This window comes from Ornithorhynchus anatinus, chromosome X2 (genome assembly GCF_004115215.2).
Source record: "Ornithorhynchus anatinus isolate Pmale09 chromosome X2, mOrnAna1.pri.v4, whole genome shotgun sequence".
In the NCBI taxonomy this organism is placed as follows: Eukaryota; Metazoa; Chordata; class Mammalia; order Monotremata; family Ornithorhynchidae; genus Ornithorhynchus; species Ornithorhynchus anatinus.
In genome coordinates, this window is record NC_041750.1 from 13,900,647 (window position 1) to 13,924,270 (window position 23,624).

Sequence of the window (23,624 nt, forward strand, 5' to 3'; positions counted from 1 at the left end):
AAGTAGATTTAGGGATAGGGAAAATATTAGAAATAGTAGAACATAAGAAAATTCTCAATGAAGAGCAACATAGGGCATTCTGTGAAGTGGACAGGCCCAGCAGGAATCCTGAGAAACACCCGGCTCAGACTCAAGCACAGACTCAAGTGGCTCGTATTCATTTTGACTACTTTAACTAAATATTTTTACATCTACCTCCCCTATGAGAGTATAGGCTCCTAGTGGGCAGGGAACATGTCAATTCTTTATCTTGCACTTTCAAAATGCTTAGTACAGTGCCCTGAACCAAGTGAGCACTCAATAAATATCATTAATATCAAATGTTTATTGAACACTTACTTCCATGCAGAGCACTTGGGAGAGTACAACATTACTATCACTAAGGAAACTGCCTCCAGGGTCATGGTGCCACAGCATAGCATTGGCATTCTGCTAGTAAATGGGTTCTGTACATAAAAAAAGAATAATCTTGACATTTAATTCACAATGTGCTATACCCCTACTCGCCTACTTGCTTATTGCATTCCGTGCACCAGCAAATACACAACCAGGAGGGAAGAGAAAAATAAATGGTGCTGGGTCAACCACCAGCACGCTAATCAATTCCTTAACAATTGTGGAATTTACACATTTACTATTTTAATGTCCATCACTCCCTCAAGACCCTACACTCTTTGTGGGCATGGAACATGTCCACCAATTCTGCTGTACTGCACTCTCCCAAGTGCTTAGTACAGTGCTCTGCAAACAGAAAGTGCTCAACAAATACCATTGATTGATTATGTGCCAAGTCCTGTATTAAGCACTATGGTAGATAAAAGATAATCAGGTCAGGCCCGTGCCCTGTTCTACATGCAGCTCACAGCATCTGAAGAAGGACAGGTACTTAATCCCCATTTTACAGATGAGGAAACCGAGGCTCAGAAGTTAAGTGACTTGTCCAAGATCGCCGTAGGCAAGTGGAGGAGCCAGGATTGGGACGCAGGTCCCCTGACTTCTAGGCTTGGGTTTTTTAATAATAATAATGATGGCATTTAAGCGCTTACTATGTGCCAAGCACTGTTCTAAGCGCTGGGGGAGGAATACAAGGTAATTAGGTTGTCCCACATGGGGCTCACAGTCTTAATCCCCATTTTACAGATGAGGTAACTGAGGCCCAGAGAAGTTAAGTGACTTGCCCCAAGTCATATAGCTGACAAGTAGCAGAACAAGGATTAGAACCCATGACCTCTGACTCCCAAGCCGGGCTCTTTCCACTGGGCCATACTGTTTCTCTTTACCCTAGGCCATGCTGCTTCCCACAACTTCTTTATTCAGGTTCTCGGTTCTGAAACCTCAGGACCAAGGTTCATCTATCATTATCGACAGAAGACTCCATCACTCTCACTGTAGTCATATTTGGGAAAAACTAAAGCCAAATAAATCTGAAGCCAAATCCCAAATGCTCATCCAAGCCTCCTTTCTTAATGCCCAAATGAACTCCTGTATCAATTCCTTGCAACCGGTACTTGATAATAAACTGAGACCCAAAGTTTTGAGCTATTTTTATTTTAGCATTTCAAAGTTTGAAGGTGATTCACAAGGACAATAGCCAAAACATCACAGAGATTGTAAACAGTTGCATGAGGATTTAGAGATTAGAGAACAGTGGACTCGCTGCTTCACCGGGCGATCTGAGAAGGAAGTTCCACCCCTTGCCCCCCAAAAAGATGCCAACTCTTTAAATTTCAATCCTGTTCATTCAGTCATTAAGATCTGGGGCATGGGCAACAAACCAACTGCAAACTGACACAAGTAATGTTGTTGAGTGATTTTTTTGTTTTACGTTCACCAAGAAGCTACAGAGGGACTGATTGGTACGTGATTTTCTAGCATCAGGAGAGATAATGTTCTATGTGGGAACACCCATGGGAAAGATACTCTCCCCAAAATGAAAAGAAAAAGTCTGGACCAACTCAGAGGACGGCATGGCTACAGGAGAAGGAAATGAGATCAGAGCTGTGAGGAGCCACACTGCTGTCCTTGCTTTTTTTGGTCCAAACTGCAGCACTCAGTCTCCAAGATGCCTCTGAACACTTCAAAATGATGGTTGAGGTCCTCCTTGGAATGGATCTTGTATCTGGTGCCCAATGCCCCGTCAGGTGACGATGCCCCGTAAAAGACTCTCTGGATCCTGGAATGCAGTAACGCCATGGCACACATGACGCAAGGTTCGCTGGTGACATACAGATCATAGCCAGTACAAATATAGGGCAGGCCATCTCGCCTAGATTCAAACTTCCTCATGACTCCCGGCTGAATGCTTTTTGAAGCTGAGGGAATGGCTCGGTCCCCTGACGGTGAAATGGTACAGGCAGGAAAAGCGTTAAAACTATATGCGCCTCTGCCTTGTCTTTGGGCAACCAGATCTATGCAAACCATAGTGGCATGAAGTAACGGATTTGAGGCGCTGCTACAGTCGTGGCCTACGGCCAACACGTCTTCTGTGGCTGGGTCAACGACTACAGCCCCAACAGCTTTCATCCCCTTTTCTGCCCCTTGCCGGGCTGTGTGGATGGCCTTCTCCATGTACGTCTGCATCTTGGCTTTATCTTCCTTTGAGAAAAGGAGGCCTTGGAGGGCACTGGAAATGTGTTTGTTTTCATGGAAGGCTGTAGGCCAGTGGCGTTTCGCTTCTTCAAACTGGGCTCTAGTCAAGGGTGGATGAGCTGGCACATGCACAAGATACGGTTCTCCTAAGTCACACCGGTCTACCTGTCCATCAGGGAGGAGCTCAGAAAGGGACCGTACACCTTCTACCGTGTCTCTTCCCGGGCTTGCTAGACAGAGCAAGATTTCCAGTGCGTGAGGACTGGTCTTATCAGGACAGGTTCGGACCCTCTTGAGATGTCCCTGGCCCACCAGGGGGTAGACTGCAGACACCTCTTTCACCAGCCGGGATGTTTTCTTCTTGTCCAGGACAGGAATCGCATAGGCCCAAACCAGTTCAACTCCTTGAGTCTGGTGATCTGGAAGCACTGGGAGGGCTTCCCAAGAACTAAGCTCTGGGTCTGGAACAAGGTTCCCTTCACCATGCTGGTCTACTGGACACTGGACCTGCTCCATCTTCTTCATTGTGACAGTGGACCAGGAAGACTGTAGGAAATAGAGATCGGAGGAGAGCAACGTCTATCAATTGGAGGGGGATAGCAGTTAGCCCATAAAGGCCTCAGCCCCCAAACCAAACGATTCCACGAAGCTACCTTCATTCCAAGGTTTGATAGCTTCCAACGTGACTTCACAGAGATCTGTGCTCATTATGCAAAGTGGCATTTTTAATAGCTGAACTGCTCAAGGGATAGACCCTATATTCAATTGCAGACACCCTACTGCTGTTTTGCACCTGTGATACATACATTTCAATTTGATACTTCGTACATCTCAAAGCCTCATTGTTATTATGCCTTCCTTTATCTGACAAACTACCTCTCCCTCTTTCTCTTTGAATTAGGTTTGCCAAATACAGAACTACCTTAACACTATTTTATGAAATTCATCCTATGCTTTTCCCATCTCATATTAATTCTGTCCTAGATATAAATTATACTTTTATTCCTTAAGGTTAGGCCACGGAGCCAAGAATCTTTAACCATCACTAAGCACACTATATAAAAGTGTCTCCTGCTTTGATGTTTTCTCAGTTACCTACTGTACTCATGAAAAGGGTAGTGGTGCCAGAGAACTAGGGAGCCTGATCTAACCAAACACCTCCTTTCTCTACAGAAATGCTGACATCATTAGGATCCAGTCCAAGTAAACTACAGGTAAAAGGGGCTACTTCTAAGGGTGAAAACTGCAACTTTTCCTTTCTCCTCCTTATTTCTTGGCAATTACACATCCAGTCACATTCAGTTTGCAAAGAGATTCTTCTTGGTACTTTTCTTGGATAATACACATATGCATAGACCCAAACGTAAAGAAAATAACCTCATGGGACGAATTCACAATCACTTAGGAAGAATATGTATTAAAAAGAAGTTAGCTGAAAATATCTCAAAGTCGCAAGCTACTTGGAAAACATTTGCAAGTTACCAAAAAAAAAAAAATCTGAGTCTTAAAATCAGCATTACTTTCTCCGGCATCCCCTCATCCATCAACTCCCTTGCTTTATTTTTCCAGAACTGCTATAGTAAATCAATACAGATCTAAACATCTAAGACTGTTAAGCTTCTTGTGGGCAGGGATCACATTTACCAACAATATTACGCTGTACTCACCTAAGCATTTAGTACCATACGCTGTACACAGCAAGTTCTCGATAAATACCATTGTTTGATTAATTGTTTTGTTTGGATAATAATAACAATGGTATTTGTTAAGCGCTTATTTTCAAGGTACTATACTAAATGCTGGTACAGATACAAGATAATCAGGTTGAACACAGTCCCTGTCTAACATAGGGCTCACAGTCTGAATCCCCATTTTACAGAAGAGTTAACTGAGGCACAGAGGAATTAAGTGACTTGCCCAAAGTGACAACAGCAGACAAGTGGCAGAGCGGGGATTAGAACCCAGGTCCTCTGACTCACACACCTGTGCTCTTCCCACTAGGCCATGCTGAATGTCTTATCTTTAAAGGCACAGGAAATACAGAAGACAGTTATTTGTATTAAGCTAATTACATACCCGCTACTTCAACTTACCAAAGAAGGTGGCCTCCACTTCTCTTTAGGAGCAGTCTTACTACCAGGACTGAAAAATAATCCAGAGCAAGACACTTCCACTAGCCCCAAGGAGGAGTGACTGTGGGGATAAAGACACTAGTTGCCCCCCAGGGCAAGAAGTGGGCTGGTGGAAGCAGGATCTGAGATTGGGTTTCTTGCCATGGGGGGGAGGTGGGGGTGGGGGATCGCTCCTAATAGATGGCACCACCATCCTTCCTGTCTCACAAGCCCATAACCTTGGCGTTATCCTGAACTCCCCTCTTTTGTTCAACCCATGTATTCAATCTGTCACTAAATCCTGTCGGTCCCACCTTCACAACATTGCTAAAATCTGCCCTTTCCTCTCCATCGAAACTACTACCACGTTAATACAGTCACTCATCCTATCCAGCTTGGATTACTGCATCAGCCTCCTTGCTGACCTCCCATCCTCTTGCCTCTCTCTACTCCAGTCCATACTTCACTCTGCTGCCCAGATCATTTTTCTACAAAAATGTTCAGGACACGTCACCCCACTCCTCAGAAAACTCCAGTGGTTGCCCGTCCACCTCTGCCTCAACCAAAAACGCCACACCATTGGCTTTAAAGCACTCCACCACCTTGCCCCCTCCTACCTCACCTCACTAGTCTCCTCCAACGCAGTGCTAACCTCACTGTACCTAGATCTCACCTTTCTCACTACCAACCCCTGCTGGTGACCTCCGGCCCACATCCTGCCTCTGGCCTGGAACACCTTCCCTCCTCAAATCTGACAATTACTCTCCCCCGCTTCAAAGCCTTATTGAAGGCACATCCCCTCCAAGAGACCTTCCCAGACTAGGCCCCCCCTTTCCTCTTCTCCCACTCCCGTCTGCGTCACCCTCACTTGCTCTTTGTTCTTCCCCCTTCCCAGCCCCACAGCACTTATCTGCATTCCTGTAGTTTATTTGTATTAATGTCTCCCCTCTCTAGACTGTAAGCAGGGAATGTGCTTATTGTTGTGTTTTTTCAAGCACTTAGTACAGTGATCTGCACACAGTAAGCATTCAGTACATAAGATGAAATGAATGGAGTGAAAAAGATAGATGAGCCAGGAGAGGACAGTGTCAGTGAGGCCGAGGTTGATGATGTTTTCAGGAGAAGGGGGTGGACTACAGTGTCAAAGGCAGCTGAGAGGTCGAGGAGGATTAGAATGAAGTTTAAACCGTTGGATTTGGCAAGGAGGAGGTCATTAGTGGCCTTTGAAAAAGCAGTTTTTGTGGCGTGATGGGAATGGAAGTCAAATTGGAGAGGGTCAATGAGAGAATTGGAGAGGAACTTGAGACAGCAGGTGTAGACAGCTCTCTTGAGGAGTTTGGAGAAGAGTGGTAGGATGGAAGTGGGTGATAATGGGAGAGAGCTGTGGAGTCAAAGGAGGGTTTTTTTTTTTTTTTTTAGGATGGGGAGACATGGGCATGTTTGAAAGTAGTGGGAGAAAAAGTCATTGGAGAGAGAACTGTTGAAGATGGCAGTTAGGGAGGGGCACGTGTATTGATAAGGTGCGAAGGGTTGAGGTTAGATGCTCAGGTGGAGGGCATGAATTTTGAGAAAAGGCAGGAGATCTCTTGAGACAGATGAGAGAATTGAAAGAGAGGCGGGATGGGAGATTTTAGGGAGCTCACAGCTGATAGAGTCCATTTTCTCAATAAAGTAGGTGGCCAGATCATTAGGGACAAGAGATGGAGACGTGGGGGGTGGCGGGGGCAGGGTTTGAGGAGGGAGATAAACCTTTGGAACAACTGGCAAAGGCAGTTGGGCATGGAGAAATAATTTTGCCGGGCAGAATTAAAGCCCGTAAGGATAAACTTGAAGTAGATGAAATTGGCCTGCTATCTAGATTTCTGCCAGCAGTGCTTCGGGGCTTGTGAAAGTAGCGAGGTGAGGTGGGGGGGGGCAAGGTGATTGATTTGATTTAAAGCTGATGGTAAGGAGTTTGTGTGATGCAGAGGTAGATGGGCAACCACTGGAGGTTCTTGAGTGGAGAAACATGACCTGAACGTTTTTGTCGAAAAATGATCCAGGCAGCAGAGTGAAGTGGGGACTGGAGTGGGGAGAGACAGGAGGCCGGGAGATCAGCAAGGAGGCTGATGCAGTAATCCAGGCGGGATAGGATGTATTAATGAGGTAGCAGTTTGGATGGAGAAGGCGGATTTTAGCGATGTTTTGAAGGTGGGACCCACAGGATTTAGTGATGGATTAAATATATGGTTTGAATGAGAGAGATGAGTTGACGCCACGGTTACGGGCTTGTGAGACAGGAAGGATGGTGGTGCCATCTCCACTGATGGGAAAGTCAGTGGGAGAGGACAGGGTTTGGGTGGCAAGATGAGGAGTTCTTCTTTGGACATGTTAAGTTTGAGCTGTTGGCGGGACATCCAGATAGAGATGTCCTGGCAGCAGGAGGAAATACGAAACTGCAGAGAAGAAGAGAAAGAGAAGGAGAGAGATCAGGCCTGGAGATGTAGGTTTGGGAATCATCTGCATAGAGATGGTAGTTGAAGCCATGGGAGCGAATAAGTTCTCCAAGGGAGTGGGTATAGATAGAGAATAGAAGGGGACCCAGAACTGAGTCTTGAGGGACTCCCACAGGGGGTGGGAGACAGGAGCCCACAAGAGAGACTGAGAATGAGCTGCCAGAGAGATAGGAGGTGGACCAGGAGAGGACGGTGTCAATGAAACCAAGGTTGGATAATGTTTCCAGGAGAAGGGGGTGGTCCAAGGTGTCAAAGGCCGCTGAGAAGTCAAGGAGGATTAAGATGGAACAGAAGTGACTGGATTTTGAAAGGAGAAAATTATTGATGACATTTGAGAGCAGTTTTGGCAGAGCGAAGATAGGAGGCCCATGCTGTTTCCATTAGACATGCTGCTTCCATGCATTCATGTATTGATTGACTATAAATGTTCATTCAATAGTATTTATTGAGTGCTTACTATGTGCAGAGCACTGTACTAAGTGCTTGGAATGTACAATTCGGCAACAGATAGAGACAATCCCTGCCCAATGATGGGCTCACAGTCCAATCGGGGAAGACAGACGGCAGAGCAAAACAGAACGAAATAAAAACAAGACAACATTATCACCATAAATAGAATCAAGGGGATGTAATCCTCATTAAAATAAATAGGGTAATAAAAAAAAATATGTAAATGAGCACAGTGCTAGGGGGAGGAGCAGAGGGCGGAGGGGGAGCAGAGGGAGCAGAGAGAAAAGGGGTAGCTCAGTCTGGGAAGGCTTCTTGGAGGAGGTGAGCTCTCAGTAGGGCTTTGAAGAGGGAACAATAGTTAGTTTGGTGGAGATGAGGAGGGCATTCCAGGACAGCGGTAGGACATGGGCCAGAGTTTGGCGGGATAGGAGTGAATGGGGGACAGTGAGGAGGTGAGCGGCAGAGGAGCAGAGCGTACAGGGTGGGCAGTAGAAAGAAGAGAGGTGAGGTAGGAGGGGGCAAGGTGATGGAGAGCCTTGAAGCCAAGAGTGAGGAGGTTTTGTTTCATGCGGAGGTTGATAGGCAACCTCTGGAGGTTTTTAAGGAGGGGAGTGACATGCCCAGAGCATTTCTGTAGGAAGATGATCCGGGCAGCGGAATGAAGAATAGACTGGAGTGGGGAGAGACAGGAGGAAGGGAGATCAGAGAGAAGGCTGACACAATAATCCAGCCAGGATATTATGAGAGCCTGTACCAGCACAATAGCTGTTGGGATGGATAGGAAAGGGCGGATCTTGGCGATAATGTAAAGGTAAGACCGGCAGGCCTTGGTGACTGATTGGATCTGTGGGGTGAATGATAGACCTGAGTCAAGGATGACACCAAGGTTTTGGGTCTGTGAGACGGGAAGGATGGTCGTGCCATCCAGAGTGACAGGGAAGTCAGGAAGAGGACAGGGTTTGGGAGGGAAGATAAGGAGCTCAGTTTTGGACATGTTGAGTTTTAGGTGGCGGGCGGACATCCCAGTAGAGACATCCTGGAGGCAGGAGGAGATAGGAGCCTGAAGGGAGGAGGAGAGAACAGGGGAGGAGATGTAGATTTGGGTGTCATCTGCATAGAGTTGATCATTGAAGCCATGCGAGCGAATGAGTTCACCAAGGGAATGAGTATAGATGGAGAACAGAAGAGGGCCAAGAACTGACCCTTGAGGAACCCCTACAGTTAGTGGATGGGAGGGGGAGGAGGACCCCGCGAAGGAGACTGAGAAGGAATGGCCAGAGAGAGAAGAGGAGAACCAGGAGAGGAAGGAGTCCGTGAAGCCAAGGTGAGATAAGGTGTGGAGGAGAAGGGGATGGTCGACAGCGTCAAAGGCAGCTGAGAGGTCGAGAAGGATTAGGATAGAGTAGGAGCCATTGTATTTGGCAAGAAGGAGGTCATGGGTGACCTTTGAGAGAGCAGTCTCGGTAGAGTGGAGGGGACGGAAGCCAGATTGGAGGGGGTCCAGGAGAGAGTTAGAGTTGACTACTGCTTAATCGAGAGCTGAGCGTCAACAGGGTGAATGACCAAATAGGATCTTGTGAATGGTGTGCCCACTGAAGAGCTGCTGAGAGAAGTATAGCATTATGTTTCATTGTGGAGGCAACTACCCCTGAACTGAAGTTTGGAATACATTCTAGATTAAAGATGTTATTCCTGGATTTGGATTATGATCTGTTGCAGTCGTATTTATTGAGCGCTAAAATCCCTGACTGAGTTAATACCAGTAATTGGTGTACGGTCAGAGTGTGGCTCTGTGGAACACACAAAATTAGGTTGTTTTCACAAGGGGTGAGTGGGTGTTTTGCATTCCTTCAAGCTTCAATAATCAGCCCTTAAAGGACAAGAATGGCTAGCCAAACCCTGAATGCTTCTTGTGACTTCCGGGGGTTCAAAATATGAAAGTCATGGGATGGTGCCATGACAACCTTGGGGCACGTTAACAGGCCCCCCCCCTCCCCGAAAGTTCCTACCATAGCTGTAAATAAACTGAGAACACTAGGACCCTGGGACTTTAACTGGGCGTTGATGCCAAAAGTGGCTGAAAAAGTCACCCAAAATGGTAAGAGTGAAGGTATCCAAATACACTGCTCCCACGAACGCCTACAGGCCTGGGGCAGTGGGGACACAGGCTGCATGAGCCCAGGAGGGAGGAGTTGCAGACATACCCAGGGCTAAATAGGTTCAGAGCAGTCAGGGAGTTGTCAGTCAGTTGATTGTATTTATTTATCACTTACTTTATGCAGAACATTCTACTAAATACTTGAGAGAATATAGCAGACACTGCCTACAACAAGTTTACAGACTTGGGGGCGGACTAGGGAGGGCTGAATAAAGGGAGCAAGTCAGGGTGACACAGAAGGGAAAGGAGTTCTTAGTCCGGGAAGGCCCCTTGGAGGAAGTGTGCCTTCAATAAGACTTTGAAGGTGGGGAGAGTCATTATCTGTTGATTATCTGCTGCATAGCAGCATGGCTCAGTGGAAAGAGCCCGGGTTTGGGAGTCAGAGGTCATGGGTTCGAATCCCGGATATGCCACTTGCCAGCTGTGTGACTGTGGGCAAGTCACTTAACTTCTCTGTGCCTCATTTACCTCATCTGCAAAATGGGGATGAAGACTGTGAGCCTCACGTGGGACAACCTGATTACCCTGTATCTACCCCAGCGCTTAGAACAGTGGTCTGCACATAGTAAGCGCTTAAAAAAATACCAACATTATTATCTGTTGGATGTCTATCTCCCCCGCTCTAGACTGTAAACCCGGTGTGGGCAGGGATTGTCCCTCTTTATTGCTGAGTTGCATCTTCCAAGCACTTAGTTCAGTGCTCTGCACATGGTAAGCACTCAATGAATGAATGAATGAACAGGGAGGACATTCCAGGCCAGAGGTGGAGCATAAGGAAATAGGTAGGCGGCAAAATAGACAAGATCGAGGTACAGTGAGGAGGTCAGCACCAGAGGAGTGAAGTGTGTGGGCTAGGTTGTAGTAGGAGAATAGTGAGGTGAGTTAGGAGCGGTTGAGGTGATTGAGTGATTTTAAAGCTGATGGTGAGGAGTTTGTGTGATGCAGAGGTGGATGGGCAACCACCGGAGGTTCTTGAATGGGGAAACATGCCCTGAATGTTTTTGTAGAAAAATAATCTGGGCAGAGGTGAAGTGTGTACTGGAGTGAGGAGAGACAGGAGGCAGGGAGGTCAGCAAGGAGGCTGATACAGAAATCAAGGAGGGAGAGGATAAATGCTTCGATTAACATAGTAGCGGTTTGGATGGAGAGGAAGAGGAGGATTTTCACAAGGTTCTGAAGGTGGAACCAACAGGGTTTAATGATGGATTGAATGAGACACAGTAGCCAAGGATGATGACGATGATGATGGTATTTGTTAAGCGCTTACTATGTGCCAAGCACTGTTGATGATGATGGTACTTGTTAAGCGCTTACTATGTGCAAAGCACTGTTCTAAGCGCTGGGGAGATACAAGGTAATCAGGTTGTTCACGTAGGGCTCACAGTTTTTAATCCCCATTTTACAGATGAGGTAACTGAGGCACAGAGAAGTTAAGTGACTTTGCCCAAAGTCACACAGCTTACAAGTGGCGGAACCGGGATTAGAACCCATGACCTCTGACTCCCAAACCCGGGCTCTTTCCACTGAGCCATGCTGCTATGCAGCAGATAATCAACAGATAATGACTCTCCCCACCTTCAAAGTCTTACTGAAGGCACACCTCCTCCAAGAGGCCTTCCCCGACTAAGAACTCCTTTCCCTTCTGCGTCACCCTGACTGTGCCTCAGTTCCCTCATCTGTCAAATGGGGATTAAGACTGTGAGCCTCATGTGGGACAACCCGATCACCCCGTATCCACCCCAGCGCTTAGAACAGTGCTCTGCACATAATAAGCGCTTAACAAATACCAATATTATTATTATTATTACTACAACCCAGTCCACCCACTTTGCTCCTCGAATGCTAACCTTCTCACTGTGCCTCAATCTCGTCTATCTCACTACCGACCTCTAGTCCACGTCCTGCCTCTGTCCTGGAAGGTCCTCCCTCCTCAAATCCAACAGTTACTCTCCCCCGCTTCAAAGCCTTATTGAAGGCACATCTCCTCCAAGATGCTTTCCCTGACTAAACCCCCCTTTCCTCTTCTCCCACTCCCTTCTGCGTTGCCCTGACTTGCTCCCTTTGTTCTCCCCCCCTCCCAGCCCCACAGCACTTACATATGTATCTGTAATTTATTTACATTAATGTCTGTCCCCACCCCCCTACACTTTAAGCTTGTTGTGGTCAATGGGTGTGTCTGTTTACTGTTGTACTGGACTCTTCCCAGTGCTTAGTTCAATGCTCTGCACACAATAAGCACTCCATAAATATGACTGAATATTCAATCTGTCACCAAATCCTGTGAATTCAAACTTCTTAACCACTAAAATTTGTCCTTTTCTCTCCAACCAATCTGGAACCACATGAATCCCAGCACTCATCCTATTCCACCTTGATTACTGCATCAGCCTCCCGTCTCTCCCCAGTTCAGCCTATACTTCACTCTGCTGCTCAGATCATTTTTCTACAAAACCATTCAGTCGATGTTTCCTCACTCCTCAAGAACCTCCAGTGGTTGCCCATCCACCTCCACATCAAACAGCAACTCCTTACCATAGGCTTTAAAGCCTTCAGTCACCTTGCCCCCTCCTACCATCCAGTTCACAACTTGCTACTTTAAAGCCAACCTACTCACTGAACGTTGATTTTGTCTATCTCACAACCGTCACCCTCTGGCATGGAACTCCCTCCCTCTTTATATCCAACAATCATTCTCCTCACCTTCTAAGGATTATTAAAAGCAGATCTCCTTCCAGAGGCCTTCCTAGGCTAAACCCTCATTTCCTCTTCTGTCACTACCTTCTGCATCACCCATGCACTTGAATTTGTACCCTTTATGCATCCCTCCCTTAGCCCCATAGTACTTATGGACATATCCATAACTAATTTATTTATATTAATGTCTGTCTCCCCTTCTAGACTGTAAGCTCATTGTGGGCAAGAAACGTGTCCACCAATTGTTCTATTGTACTCTCCCAAGCGTTCACTGCAGTGCTCTGCAAAATGCTAAGCGCTCAATACATACAATGAATCGACTGGGATGTAGTAGAAGATTGAGTGAACCGTTTCTCATTTGCACAACAGCTGGGAGTGTCCTTCACAGCCATCAGAAAGGAACTTCAGACACTGCAATTAGACACCGCAGAAAAATGCCAAAAAAAACGCAGAAAAATGCCATTCACTCCAATTACTGATCACCATCATCTCCTGTCCCCCAACACCCACCTCCAACTTTCTGAAACCACTCTGTTGCTTCACTCACACTCCCTCTCCTTCTCTGTCCCTACCCTGCTTCTCAGGGACTTCAATATTCCCTCTCAGCCATTCGCTTCCTCTAACGTCTCAACTCTGCTGACTTCCTGCTCCTCGCCCATTCAAAAACTTGTACACACACTTGATCTTATCTCCAATCACTGTGCAATCTCTAAACCTGACCAAATACTCTCTGATCACAACCTCATCTACATTCTCTCCCCACCCACCAGCCACAGAACTGGCCTGTCTCCCAGACACCTTCAACCTCCTGACACCGGCCTCCATCCACCTATCCCATGCCATCATGCATTTGGACTCCCCTACCCAACCTCCCTTCTCCTGATACACTAAATTCCCGGGCTCAATTCTGCCCTCTCTACTAAACTCAAATGTCTCTCCATTGATTTCCCACCAAAAACCTGCATCCCAGATCAATCGTATTTATTAAGCGCGTATAGTGCGCAGAGCACTGTAATAATAATAATAGTGATGATATTTATTAAGTGCTTATTATGTGCCAGGCACGGTACTACGCGCTGGGGTGGATACAAGCAAATCCAGTTGGACAGAGTCACTGTCCCATATGGGGCTCACAGTCTCAATCCCCATTTTAAAGATGAGGTAACCAAGGCACAGAGAAGTGTAGTGACTTGCCCAAGGTCACACAGCAGACAAGTGGCAGAGCCAGGATTAGAACCCATGACCTTCTGGGTTCTAAGTACACCTTCTGGTGTACTAAGCGCTTGGGAATGCTTCCTCCACTCCTGTTCAGGCCACAGAATAACGTTGGCAAAAACTAGGCATCAGGTCACTCTCATCCATCACAAATGCAACCTAGCCCACTATAGATCTACCTGCTCCTTTCCTCCTCCCTTACTGACTCCCTGCCCATTACCTACATTAACTATTCCTGACTTAACTCGCTCTTTAAACCCCCGTACCTCTACCCCCTACATCTTTTGCTCACAACGACCTTGAAATGTACTTCACTGATAAAACTGAAACCAAATGTGAGCTCTCTAAAATCTCACTCACCTCTCCAGTCCCTTCCTACTCCACCATCCACTCTCTCATTTTTCCCCAGCTATCTCTCAAAAAAAAACCTCTCCACCTTCTTCTTAACTCCATCCCCTCCATCTGTGCCTCCGATCCCATCCCTTTGAACCCTAACACTTGCACCTGTCCTTCTTCCTCCCGACTGCCATCTTTAATCGTCCACTCTCCAATGCCTCCGTTCTCTCTGCTTTCAAACATGCCCACCTCTCTCCTATCCTAAAAAAAACCCTCCTTTGTCCCCACTCCTCCCTCCTGCTTAATTAGCCCATCTTGCTCCGACCATGCCTGTCCAAATTCCTTGAGTGATTACTTTTCTCCCATTGCCTCCACATCATTCCCACCAACTCCCTTCTTGACCCCCTGGCACCTGGCTGCCACTGCCTCCACTTCACTGCAACTCCTCTCTCCAAAGTCACCAATGACCTCCTCCCTGCAAAATCTAACGGTCTCTACTAATTCTCCTTGAACTCTCAGCAGCCTATGATACAGTAGACCACTTTCCTCTCCTGAAAACAGTATCAAACCTTAGTTTCTCTGATACCATCCTCTCCTGGTTCTCCTCCTACCTCCCTGGCCGTTTCTTTCTGCTCTCTTTTGCTAGCTCCTCCTCTGACTCACAATCCCTACAGACACCAAGGCTCTGTTCTGGGGCCCCTTCTATTCTCCCTCTACACCCACTCCTTCAGGGAATTCATTCACTCCCCCATCTTCAACTACCACCTCTATGTGGATGATTCCCAAATCTACCACACCAGTTCTGACCTCTCTCCTTCTCCACCATCTGGCATTTCTTCCCGCTTACAGGACATCTCTATTTGGATGTCCCACCAACACCCCAAACTTAACATATCCAATACAGAACTCCTCATCTTCCCTCCCAAGCTCTTTTCCTCTCCCTGACTTTCCCATCACTACTGAAGCAACCATTCTCCCTGCCTCACAAGACTGCAACCTCAGCATTACCCTTGATTTTTTTTTTTAAATATGGTATTTGTTAAGCGCTCACTATGCACCAGGCACTGTACTGCCCACTGGGGTAGGTACAGGATAATCAGGTTGGACATATCCTCTCTGTCAACCCGCATATTCAACCAGTCACCAAATCCCGTCAGTTTTTTTGTTTTTTCCTTCACATCTCCAGAATCCTCCCCTTCTGCTCCATCCAAACTGCCACCATGCTGGTCCAAGAACTCTTCAAATTCCAACTCAACTATTGCATCAGTCTCCTGCATCTCTCCTCTAGTTCACACTTCTCTCTGCTGCCCTTATTTTTCATAAACATCACTCGGCATGTCTCATGTCTCCTCACTTCACAGTAAGCACTCAATAAATATCATTAATGATACTTCTCAAAATTCTCTAATGATGGCCCATCCCTTTCCACCTCAAACAGTAACACCTAACCATCAGCTTTAAGGTACTCAACCAGCTAGCTCTCTTCCCTCTATTGATCCTCATTCCTCTCCCACTACAACCCAGCCCAGAGACTTTCATCCTCTAACCTGTGCCTTGCCTTTGGCTTCCTTGGTATCGACCTCTTGCAAAAGGCCCTCTCTCCTGCCTGGAACCAGCTCTGCCTTCACATTCAGCAGACCGCTACTCTCCCCATCTTAAAAGTCCTTCTGAAATCACATCTCCTCCAACTCCCCCATACTACCACCTCCTCAATGTCACCTAAGCATTTGAGTCTCTACCCGCTAAGCACTTATTCATCCCAACCCTCCCACCCCTAGCACTGATCTTTATACTTAGTTGCTTCCTCCTATCCGTAATTTATTTCAGCATCTGTCTCACCAGCACAATTGTCAGCTTTGTGAGAGCAGGGATCCCGTCTCTCTTCTTCCCTGTCTAGTTGTTAGTAAAACATCCTGCAGAGTAAGCACTCAAATACTATTGATTGAAAAAATGACCTGGGCAGACAAGTGAAATGTGGACAAGAGAGAGGTGAGACCGGAGGCAGTGAAGACTGCCTTCAGAGTGGGGGGGGGGGGGCACACCCCTACTTCTCTGATGGGCATGCATGTGTCTACATGAGAAGCAGCATGGTGTAGTAGATAGAGTACGGGCTTGGGAATCAGAAGATTCTAATCCCCGGTCCACCACATCTCTGCTGTGTGACAGCTTGAGCAAGTCACTTCACTTCTCAGTGCCTCCATTACCTCGCCTGTAAAATGGGGATTAAGACTGTGAGCCCCACGTGGGACAGGGAATGCATCCAACCTGATTTGCTTGTATCCACCCCAGTGCTTTTGTTTGGCACTTACTATTACTTAAGTGCATAGTAAGCACTTAATAAAAACAACAATTATAAAAACACGTGCATGTGCATGTCTTGGGCATCTGCTTGCCCTGTGTGCCTAAGTGGGTCACATCCCAGGGTCAGTGAGTGTGTAGGTGTGAGGGTCAATGGGCCTACATGCATGGGTCAGTGAGAGAGAGAGAGAGAGAGAGAGAGAGAGAGGGGCACGTCTGTGTATCTAGTTTCCTGGGTCTATGGGTGTGTGCTTGTCTACTTCCCTCTATCAGTGTGTCTGTGTGCCTGTTTACATTTAGGACTCAAAGTATATTTAATCTAGTAGCCCCCTTGATAGACCAAGGGTTCACAGTTTTATTAACCATTTTACAAAAAATACGGTCATCCCACACGTCTTTAGAAAACGTTCACGAGCTACTGCTTTGTGTTTACTATACCTGCTGGATATTCAGAAAATGAAATTTATAAGGAGAGATTTACGCAAGCAAAAATCCCCATTAAACTGAGGTTTAAAACCAGCAAATTCAAGGACTAGCTCTTGTTTGTAAATAATAATGTTGGTATTTGTTAAGCGTTTACTATGTGCAGAGCACTGTTCTAAGCGCTGGGGTAGATACAGGTAATCAGATTGTTCCATGTAGGGCTCACAGTCTTCATCCCCATTTTACAGATGAGGTAACTGAGGCCCAGAGAAGTTAAGTGACTTGCCCACAGTCAAACAGCTGACAAGTGGCAGAGCCAGGATGAGAACCCATGACCTCTGACTCCCAAGCCCGTGCTCTTTCCACTGTGCCACACTGCTTTGCTATATCCATTTTGTAAAGTAAGGACAGGAGTTTAATAAACCAGCAACATTATCAACACATATAGTGACTGAAATCACTGCATTTGCCTATAGCTGAAAAACTTAAAATCCATGTATATACTAAACAGCCCAATACGTAACCCACTTAGAAGTGTGAATTTATGGAAATGCTACTTTAAGAGAAAAACTACCGTACCTCACTCCTTTGCAGAATTGCTATTCAATTACAACAATAATAATAATTTAAGATTAGCATCTCACTTTTACAAAGTACAGTGAAGTAACAAATGCACATTCCTTTTTATCAGATATAAACAGAGAGTGACTACAGCCAAGTAAACAGAAGTGTACTCCGGTTTTCCATCTGAACTAATTCACCTCTCCCCCTTGTCATATACAAAATCCGGTCTAGGGTTAACGAAGGCTTCCACTGTCTCCAATTCAAAGTTACAAAAATGCCCTTCTTTGGCCCTACCAGAGTGCGACTTACATCCCAGTTTTAAAATGGCTTTTCACATCTATGAGACCAAGAGGCTGCTGCCTACCCCAAATCATTTCCTGAGGTAAAAGAAAAAACAACAGGGAAAACATAAAATGTTTGCCCTTACCTTATACAGACAGCCCTCAACTTTTAAGACATTACAAGTTAAGATGGATGGATGGATGTAAGTTGTGGGCAGGGAACATGTGTACCAACTCTGTTGTACTGGACCCTCCCAAGTGCTTATTACTCTGCAAACAGTAAGCACTCAATACATTTGAGTGCATAGCCTACTGTAAAGAGCACAGGCCTGGGAGTCAAGAGGACATGGGTTTTATTCCTGATTCTGCCACCCTTGTGCTGTGCGACCTTGGGCAAATCACAGCTTCTCGGTGCCTCATATTCCTCATCTGGAAAATAGGGATTAAATCCTAAATCCTACTCTCTCCTACTTTTAAAGACTGTGAGCCCCGATGTGGGACAGGGATGGTGTCCAACCTATCGTTTCTTCCTCCACGCTTAGTACAGTGCTTGGCGCCAAGTGCTTGACAAGAACCATTAAAAATAAACCCGTAAATGCGATTGACTGATTGGCACTTCTATTCCTAAATTTACATCCAGTATTTCAATCATGCAGTCGTATTTATTCAGTGCTTAATGTGTGCAGAGTGCTGTCCTAAATGCTCGGGAAGACTGTAAACTCACTGTGGGCAGGGAATGTGTCTACCAATTCTGTTATATTGTATTCTACCAGACACTTAGTTCAGTGCTCTGCACGTGGTAAGCAGTTAATAAACATGATTAATTTATTGATTGATTACAAATGGGAAGCAATTTTAAGTGGCACTGGGGTGGATGGAAAAGGAGAGTCGAGAGTGGGGGAGGAGTGAGGTGTTGTGAAGGAGGCTACTTGAATTTGAGCTGGAATCACCAAGGAGAAGTCACACATCCCTTTTACTTCGGATGAAGCTAAAGTCAGCTTTATTACCATGGAGGAACCTCTTGGATCCAATATAAAACATGGTTACACTATTCATCTACGATTGGCTAAGTTGACAATTCTGGGTCATCTTGGACAAAATGGGGCACCTGACCTTGGGTCTGGAACCAATCCTTCATTTAGAACACTGGTTCCCATCTGTATTCCAACTTCAGGCAAATCTTAGTCATAATCCCCATTTCACAGATGAGGTAACTGAAGCACGGAGAAGTTAAGTGACCTGCCCAAGGTAACAGCAGACAAGTGGCAGAGCAGGGATTAGAACCCAGGTCCTTCTGACTCCCTGGCCCAAGCTCTAGCCACTGGGCCACACTGCCTAGTGGCTAGATGGGGCTCCTCTCCCACTCCCTTCTGCATTGCCGACTTGCTCCCTTTGCTCTTCCTCTCTCCCAGCCACACAGCATTTAGGCACATGACTGTGATTCTATTTCTACTGATGTCTGTCTCCCCTCCTTCTAGACTTTTATCTGTTGCCGAACTGTACTTTCCAAGCGCCTGGTATAGTGCTCTGCACACAGTAAGCACTCAATAGATACGATTGAACGAACGAATGAATGGCGAGGGTGGGACGGAAGTGGCTGGAGTGAACATGCTGGGGGCAGGGAAAGCTAACATGGTGGGAGGCAGGAAGGCTAACGGTGGGGGTGCTCTCTTCTACGTTGAAAAGCTTGCAACAGAGTGGGAAAGGCTAGGTGCCGGGGTTCTGTGTTTTGCTCCTCTAAGGAGGCAGTGTTGCCTAATGGAAAGAGCACAGGACTGAGTCAAGGGATCTGTGCTCTAGTTCCGGCTCCACTTGCCACCGCACGACCTAGGGCAAGTTATTTCACTTATTTGTCTTTCAGTTTCCTCCTCTGTAAAATGAGGATCGAATACTTGTTCTCCCCCTCCCTCAGACTGGGGGCTTCCAGTGTGGAACAGGGACCGTGTCCAATCCAATCATCCTGTATGTACCTCAGCACTATGGAGCCCTTCAACATCAGAGACGTTGGGTCTTGCTGATTTTTTTATCCCTGTAGTGAACCAGAGTGCTTAATCTGGAAAATGAAGAGGCTACGGACTGAGACTACATTTCCACGCTTCTGGGTTTTTTGTTGGTCCCGAGCCCAAAATAGTTCTGGTGTTCTGACCAGCAGAACAGCAATTAGGATACTAGAATTCCCATGGCTCTCTGTTGAGATCCTGGATCCAGAGTGGACTAGGCTTTCTACTGGGGGGCGGGGGGGAGGAGAGAGGGGTGTCACCTAAAGTTAAATGGAAAACCTTACTGATCACAGAGATTATGTCCACTAGCGGTTAAGCTTAGTGGAAAGAGCATGGGCTTGGGACTCAGAGGTCGTGGATTCTAATCCCGTCTCCGCCACTTAGCAGCTGTGTGACTCTGGGCAAGTCACAACTTCTCTGTGCCTCAGTTACCTCATCTGTCAAATGGGGATTAAGACTGAGAGTCCCACTTGGGACAACCTGATAACCTTGTATCTCCCCCAACGCTTAGAACAATGCTTGGCACATGGAAAGTACTTAAATACCACCATTAGCATCATCACCAGGGGTTACAAAAACACAAATTCTTGTTTCCTCGTCATTTTCCTGTGATTTACCTTACTACCTAAATACAGTCAGCTCTGCAATGTGAGAGCTGTGTTCTTGAAGAACTTCATGTTAGGAGAAATTGCATTGCAATATTTTACCCAACTGCCATAGGTATTCAAAGAAACTTTTCTAGAAACAACTGGCGTTTAATCCTGGTGGATGCATGCTGTTGGATATTTGTCCCTTATTTACACAGTCTTTTACAGAACTGTGTGTATTTTCTTAGCACTCGAAGAGTACATCCCTTTTGTGATAGCATTTACTATACCGACAAGGACTTTATCTTGCTACCTGTTCCTTTGAGATAGTGTTGCTATCTTTCCTTCTTGTAGGGTTTTCACACTTCGAAGGTAGTTAAACTATAATTGATCATTTCATCCAGCACAGTAATGTTTCCTTGGGTCAATCTCCGTAGAGGCAGTCCTCTGATTTAGAATCCAGTTGGTTCCTGAAAACCAGCTTTAAGTTCTTTCCTCTTGAGAGCAACATGGTGAACTTAGATTTGCACCTTTTACTCACCTCACCCTCAGCCCCATAGCACTCATGTACATAGCCATCATTTATTTATATTAACGTCTACGTTGTCCTCGTCACCTTCCCCCACCCTAGACCGTAAGCTAATTGTGGGCATGGAATGTGTCTACCAACTCTGTTATTCTGTACTCTCTCAAGCGCTCTACACACAGAGAAGCAATATGGTTCAGTGGAAAGAGCACAGGCTTAGGAGTCAGAGGTCATGGGTTCTAATTCCAGATCCGCAACCTGTCAGCTATGTGACTTTGGGCCAATTAACTTCTTGGTGCCTCAGTTACCTCATCTGTAAAATGGGGATTAAGGCTGTGAGCCTCACGTGGGACAACCTGATTACCCTGTATCTACCCCAGTGCTTAGAACAGTGCTTGGCACACAGTAAGCACTTAACAAATACCAACATTATTATTAGGAGTAGTAAGGACTCAATAAATACGACTGATTGATACAGACAACTATTACTACAATCAGGCTACCTTAGGCTATGTGCAGTCCTGAGCAGGGGACAGGAGAAAACACATAAATGTGTGAAGATAACCTTACAGTCAACTGTGCAGACCAAGGGTCTGGTCCAGGTGAAAATTCTGCCTCAGTCCTCACATTCATGCTGTATATGGGTTGATAACAATAATAATAATTGTCCCAGGGTTTCTCTTCCTTATTCGAGAATTTGGATTACAAAATAATGGGCATTCATCATCTCAAACAGTATTTAGCCTGACTGTGTGGCAGAGCATTGGGAGAGTTGCAAGATATAACCCTTGATCTAAAAGCGTTTCTATTCTAGTAAGGCATCGTATCTAGCCCTTGAAAAACAAGGAAGTAAAAGACACAGTTTCTGCCTTCAAGGATCTGAGTCTACTGGAACAGCAGGGAATAACTTTGGAAATAGCTATCCTGGAGCTTAGTAGAATCATTTTGTTAGCCTAGACCAGCTTTCGGCAGGGTCTCCAAATAGCCAGTATGCTAACTGGGAAGGGTAGCGGGCTGCATTTTACCGCGATAATCCACGAGCAAGAGGACACAGAAACTCCCCCCACGGGATGAACTGAGAGTCCTTGCAGATCGACATTTGCCTAGCTTAGAATCGCTTAGTGGCAAGAGCCCGGGCTTGGGAGTCAGAGGTCGTGGGTTCTAATCCCGGCTCCGCTACTTGTCAGCTGTGTGACTTTGGGCCAGTCACTTCACTTCTCTGGGCCTCAGTGACCTTATCTGGAAAATGGAGATTAAGACTGTACGCCCGACGTGGGACAACCTGATTACTTTCTAATAATAATAGTAATAATGTTAGTATTTGTTAAGCGCTTACTATGTGCAGAGCACTGTTCTAAGCGCTGGGGTAGATACAGGGTAAGAAGGTTGTCCCTCGTGAGGCTCACAGTCTTGATCCTCATTTTACAGATGACGTAACTGAGGCACAGAGAAGTTAAGTGACTTGTCCACAGTCACACAGCTGACAAGTGGCACTGCTGGGATTCAAACCCATGACCTCTGACTCCCAAGCCCATGCTCTTTCCACTGTGCCACGCTGATCCTCCTTAGCGCTTAGAACAGTGCTTTGCACATAGTAAGCGCTTAACAAATGCCATCATCGTTATTATTATTCTCTGGGCCTCAGTGACCTCATCTGGAAAATGGGGATTAAGACGGGGAGCCCCACGTGGGACAACCTAAAAACCCTGGATCTATCCCAGTGCTTAGAACGGTGCTAGGCACCTAGTAAGCGCTTCACAAATACCATCGTTATTATCTTCACAGCAGCGTGAGCCTGGACGCCCTATCCTCCTAGCAGCCAGCACAATAATAATGCATTTGTGAAGCGCTTACTAGGTGCCAAGCACTGTTCTAAGCGCTGGGGTAGATCCAAGGTTACGAGGTGGTCCCCCGTGGGGCTCACAGTCTTGATCCCCACGATTAAGATGATGATGCTGAGGGCGCTGCGCGGGGCCTGGAGAGGCGGAGGGATCCTCACGCTTATCGCGCCTGGGCTCCTTCCGCGCCGCCACAGGGAGGAGGACGAGGCCGCCGCCGCAGCAAATCCTCCCTCCGCCCGGGGTCTGAACGACTGACGCCCACCCTTGATGTGGAAAAGAAAAGGCGGATCTCCCCCTCCCGCCCCACAACTTACCTAAACGCCACCAGGACAGCAGCCTTGCCCCCGCGTTAGCCGCCTCCAGCGTCTTCTGCCTCCCCCACCCACCTCCCACGCAGCCGCGGGGCAGGATGGGAGTGGTAGTTCACTGAGCGGAAGCAGCCGTCTCCAAGAGCTCCCGTCGCACTACTATTCCCAGAAGTCCTGGTGCTCCGAGGCGTTCCCCCGCCCTCGTGATTGACCTCCTCAGCGTTGATGCGGGCCCCATTTTCGTCGTTTTGGTTCTTTAGGGTATTTCGTTCATTCATTCATTCAGTAGTATTTGCAGCGCCCTCAGCATCATCATTTTAATCGTGGGGATGAAGACTGAGCCCCACGGGGGACCACTGCGTAACCTTGGATCTACCCCAGCGCTTAGAACAGTGCTTGGCACCTAGTTATTGTGCTGGCTGCTAGGAGGATAGGGCGTCCGGTTCTGGCGGCTCACGCTGCTGTGAAGATAACGATGGTATTTGTGAAGCGCTTACGAGGTGCCTAGCACCGTTCTAAGCGCTGGGATAGATCCCACTAGTAGTAGGGGAAGCAGCGTGGCTCAGTGGAACGAGCCTGGGCTTCGGAGTCAGAGGTCATGGGTTCGACTCCCAGCTCTGCCATTTGTCTGCTGTGTGACTGTGGGCAAGTCACTTCACTTCTCTGAGCCTCAGTTACCTCATCTGTAAAATGGGGATTAAGTGTGAGCCTCACCACGTGGGACAACCTGATTACCCTGTATCTACCC

The 23,624-nt window shown here is 46.8% G+C and overlaps 2 protein-coding genes across 3 annotated transcripts in view; both read right to left on the reverse strand.

The window, feature by feature from the left end:
- The window catches only part of SCAMP4 (secretory carrier membrane protein 4), a 73,495-nt gene extending 50,559 nt beyond the window's left edge, over nucleotides 1-22,936 (reverse strand). For both annotated transcript variants that reach the window (XM_039910486.1, XM_029052441.2), the window contains exon 1: nucleotides 22,883-22,936. The gene's annotated coding sequence lies outside the window, so the exon portion shown is untranslated. The remainder of the gene's footprint in view (nucleotides 1-22,882) is intronic.
- Nucleotides 1,533-22,968, reverse strand: ADAT3 (adenosine deaminase tRNA specific 3). Its single transcript, XM_029052440.1, has 2 exons — nucleotides 22,883-22,968; nucleotides 1,533-3,135 (listed from the first exon to the last, which is right to left on the reverse strand). Exon 2 carries the CDS (start codon nucleotides 3,112-3,114, stop codon nucleotides 1,993-1,995), a length of 1,122 nt encoding a protein of 373 aa, XP_028908273.1. The 5' UTR covers nucleotides 3,115-3,135; nucleotides 22,883-22,968; the 3' UTR covers nucleotides 1,533-1,992.
- Nucleotides 22,969-23,624: the final 656 nt, after the last annotated feature.

Excerpts from the sequence above, each read along its gene's own strand:
- ADAT3 (XM_029052440.1), bottom strand. The coding sequence starts at position 3,114 with ATGAAGAAGATGGAGCAGGTCCAGTGTCCAGTAGACCAGCATGGTGAA.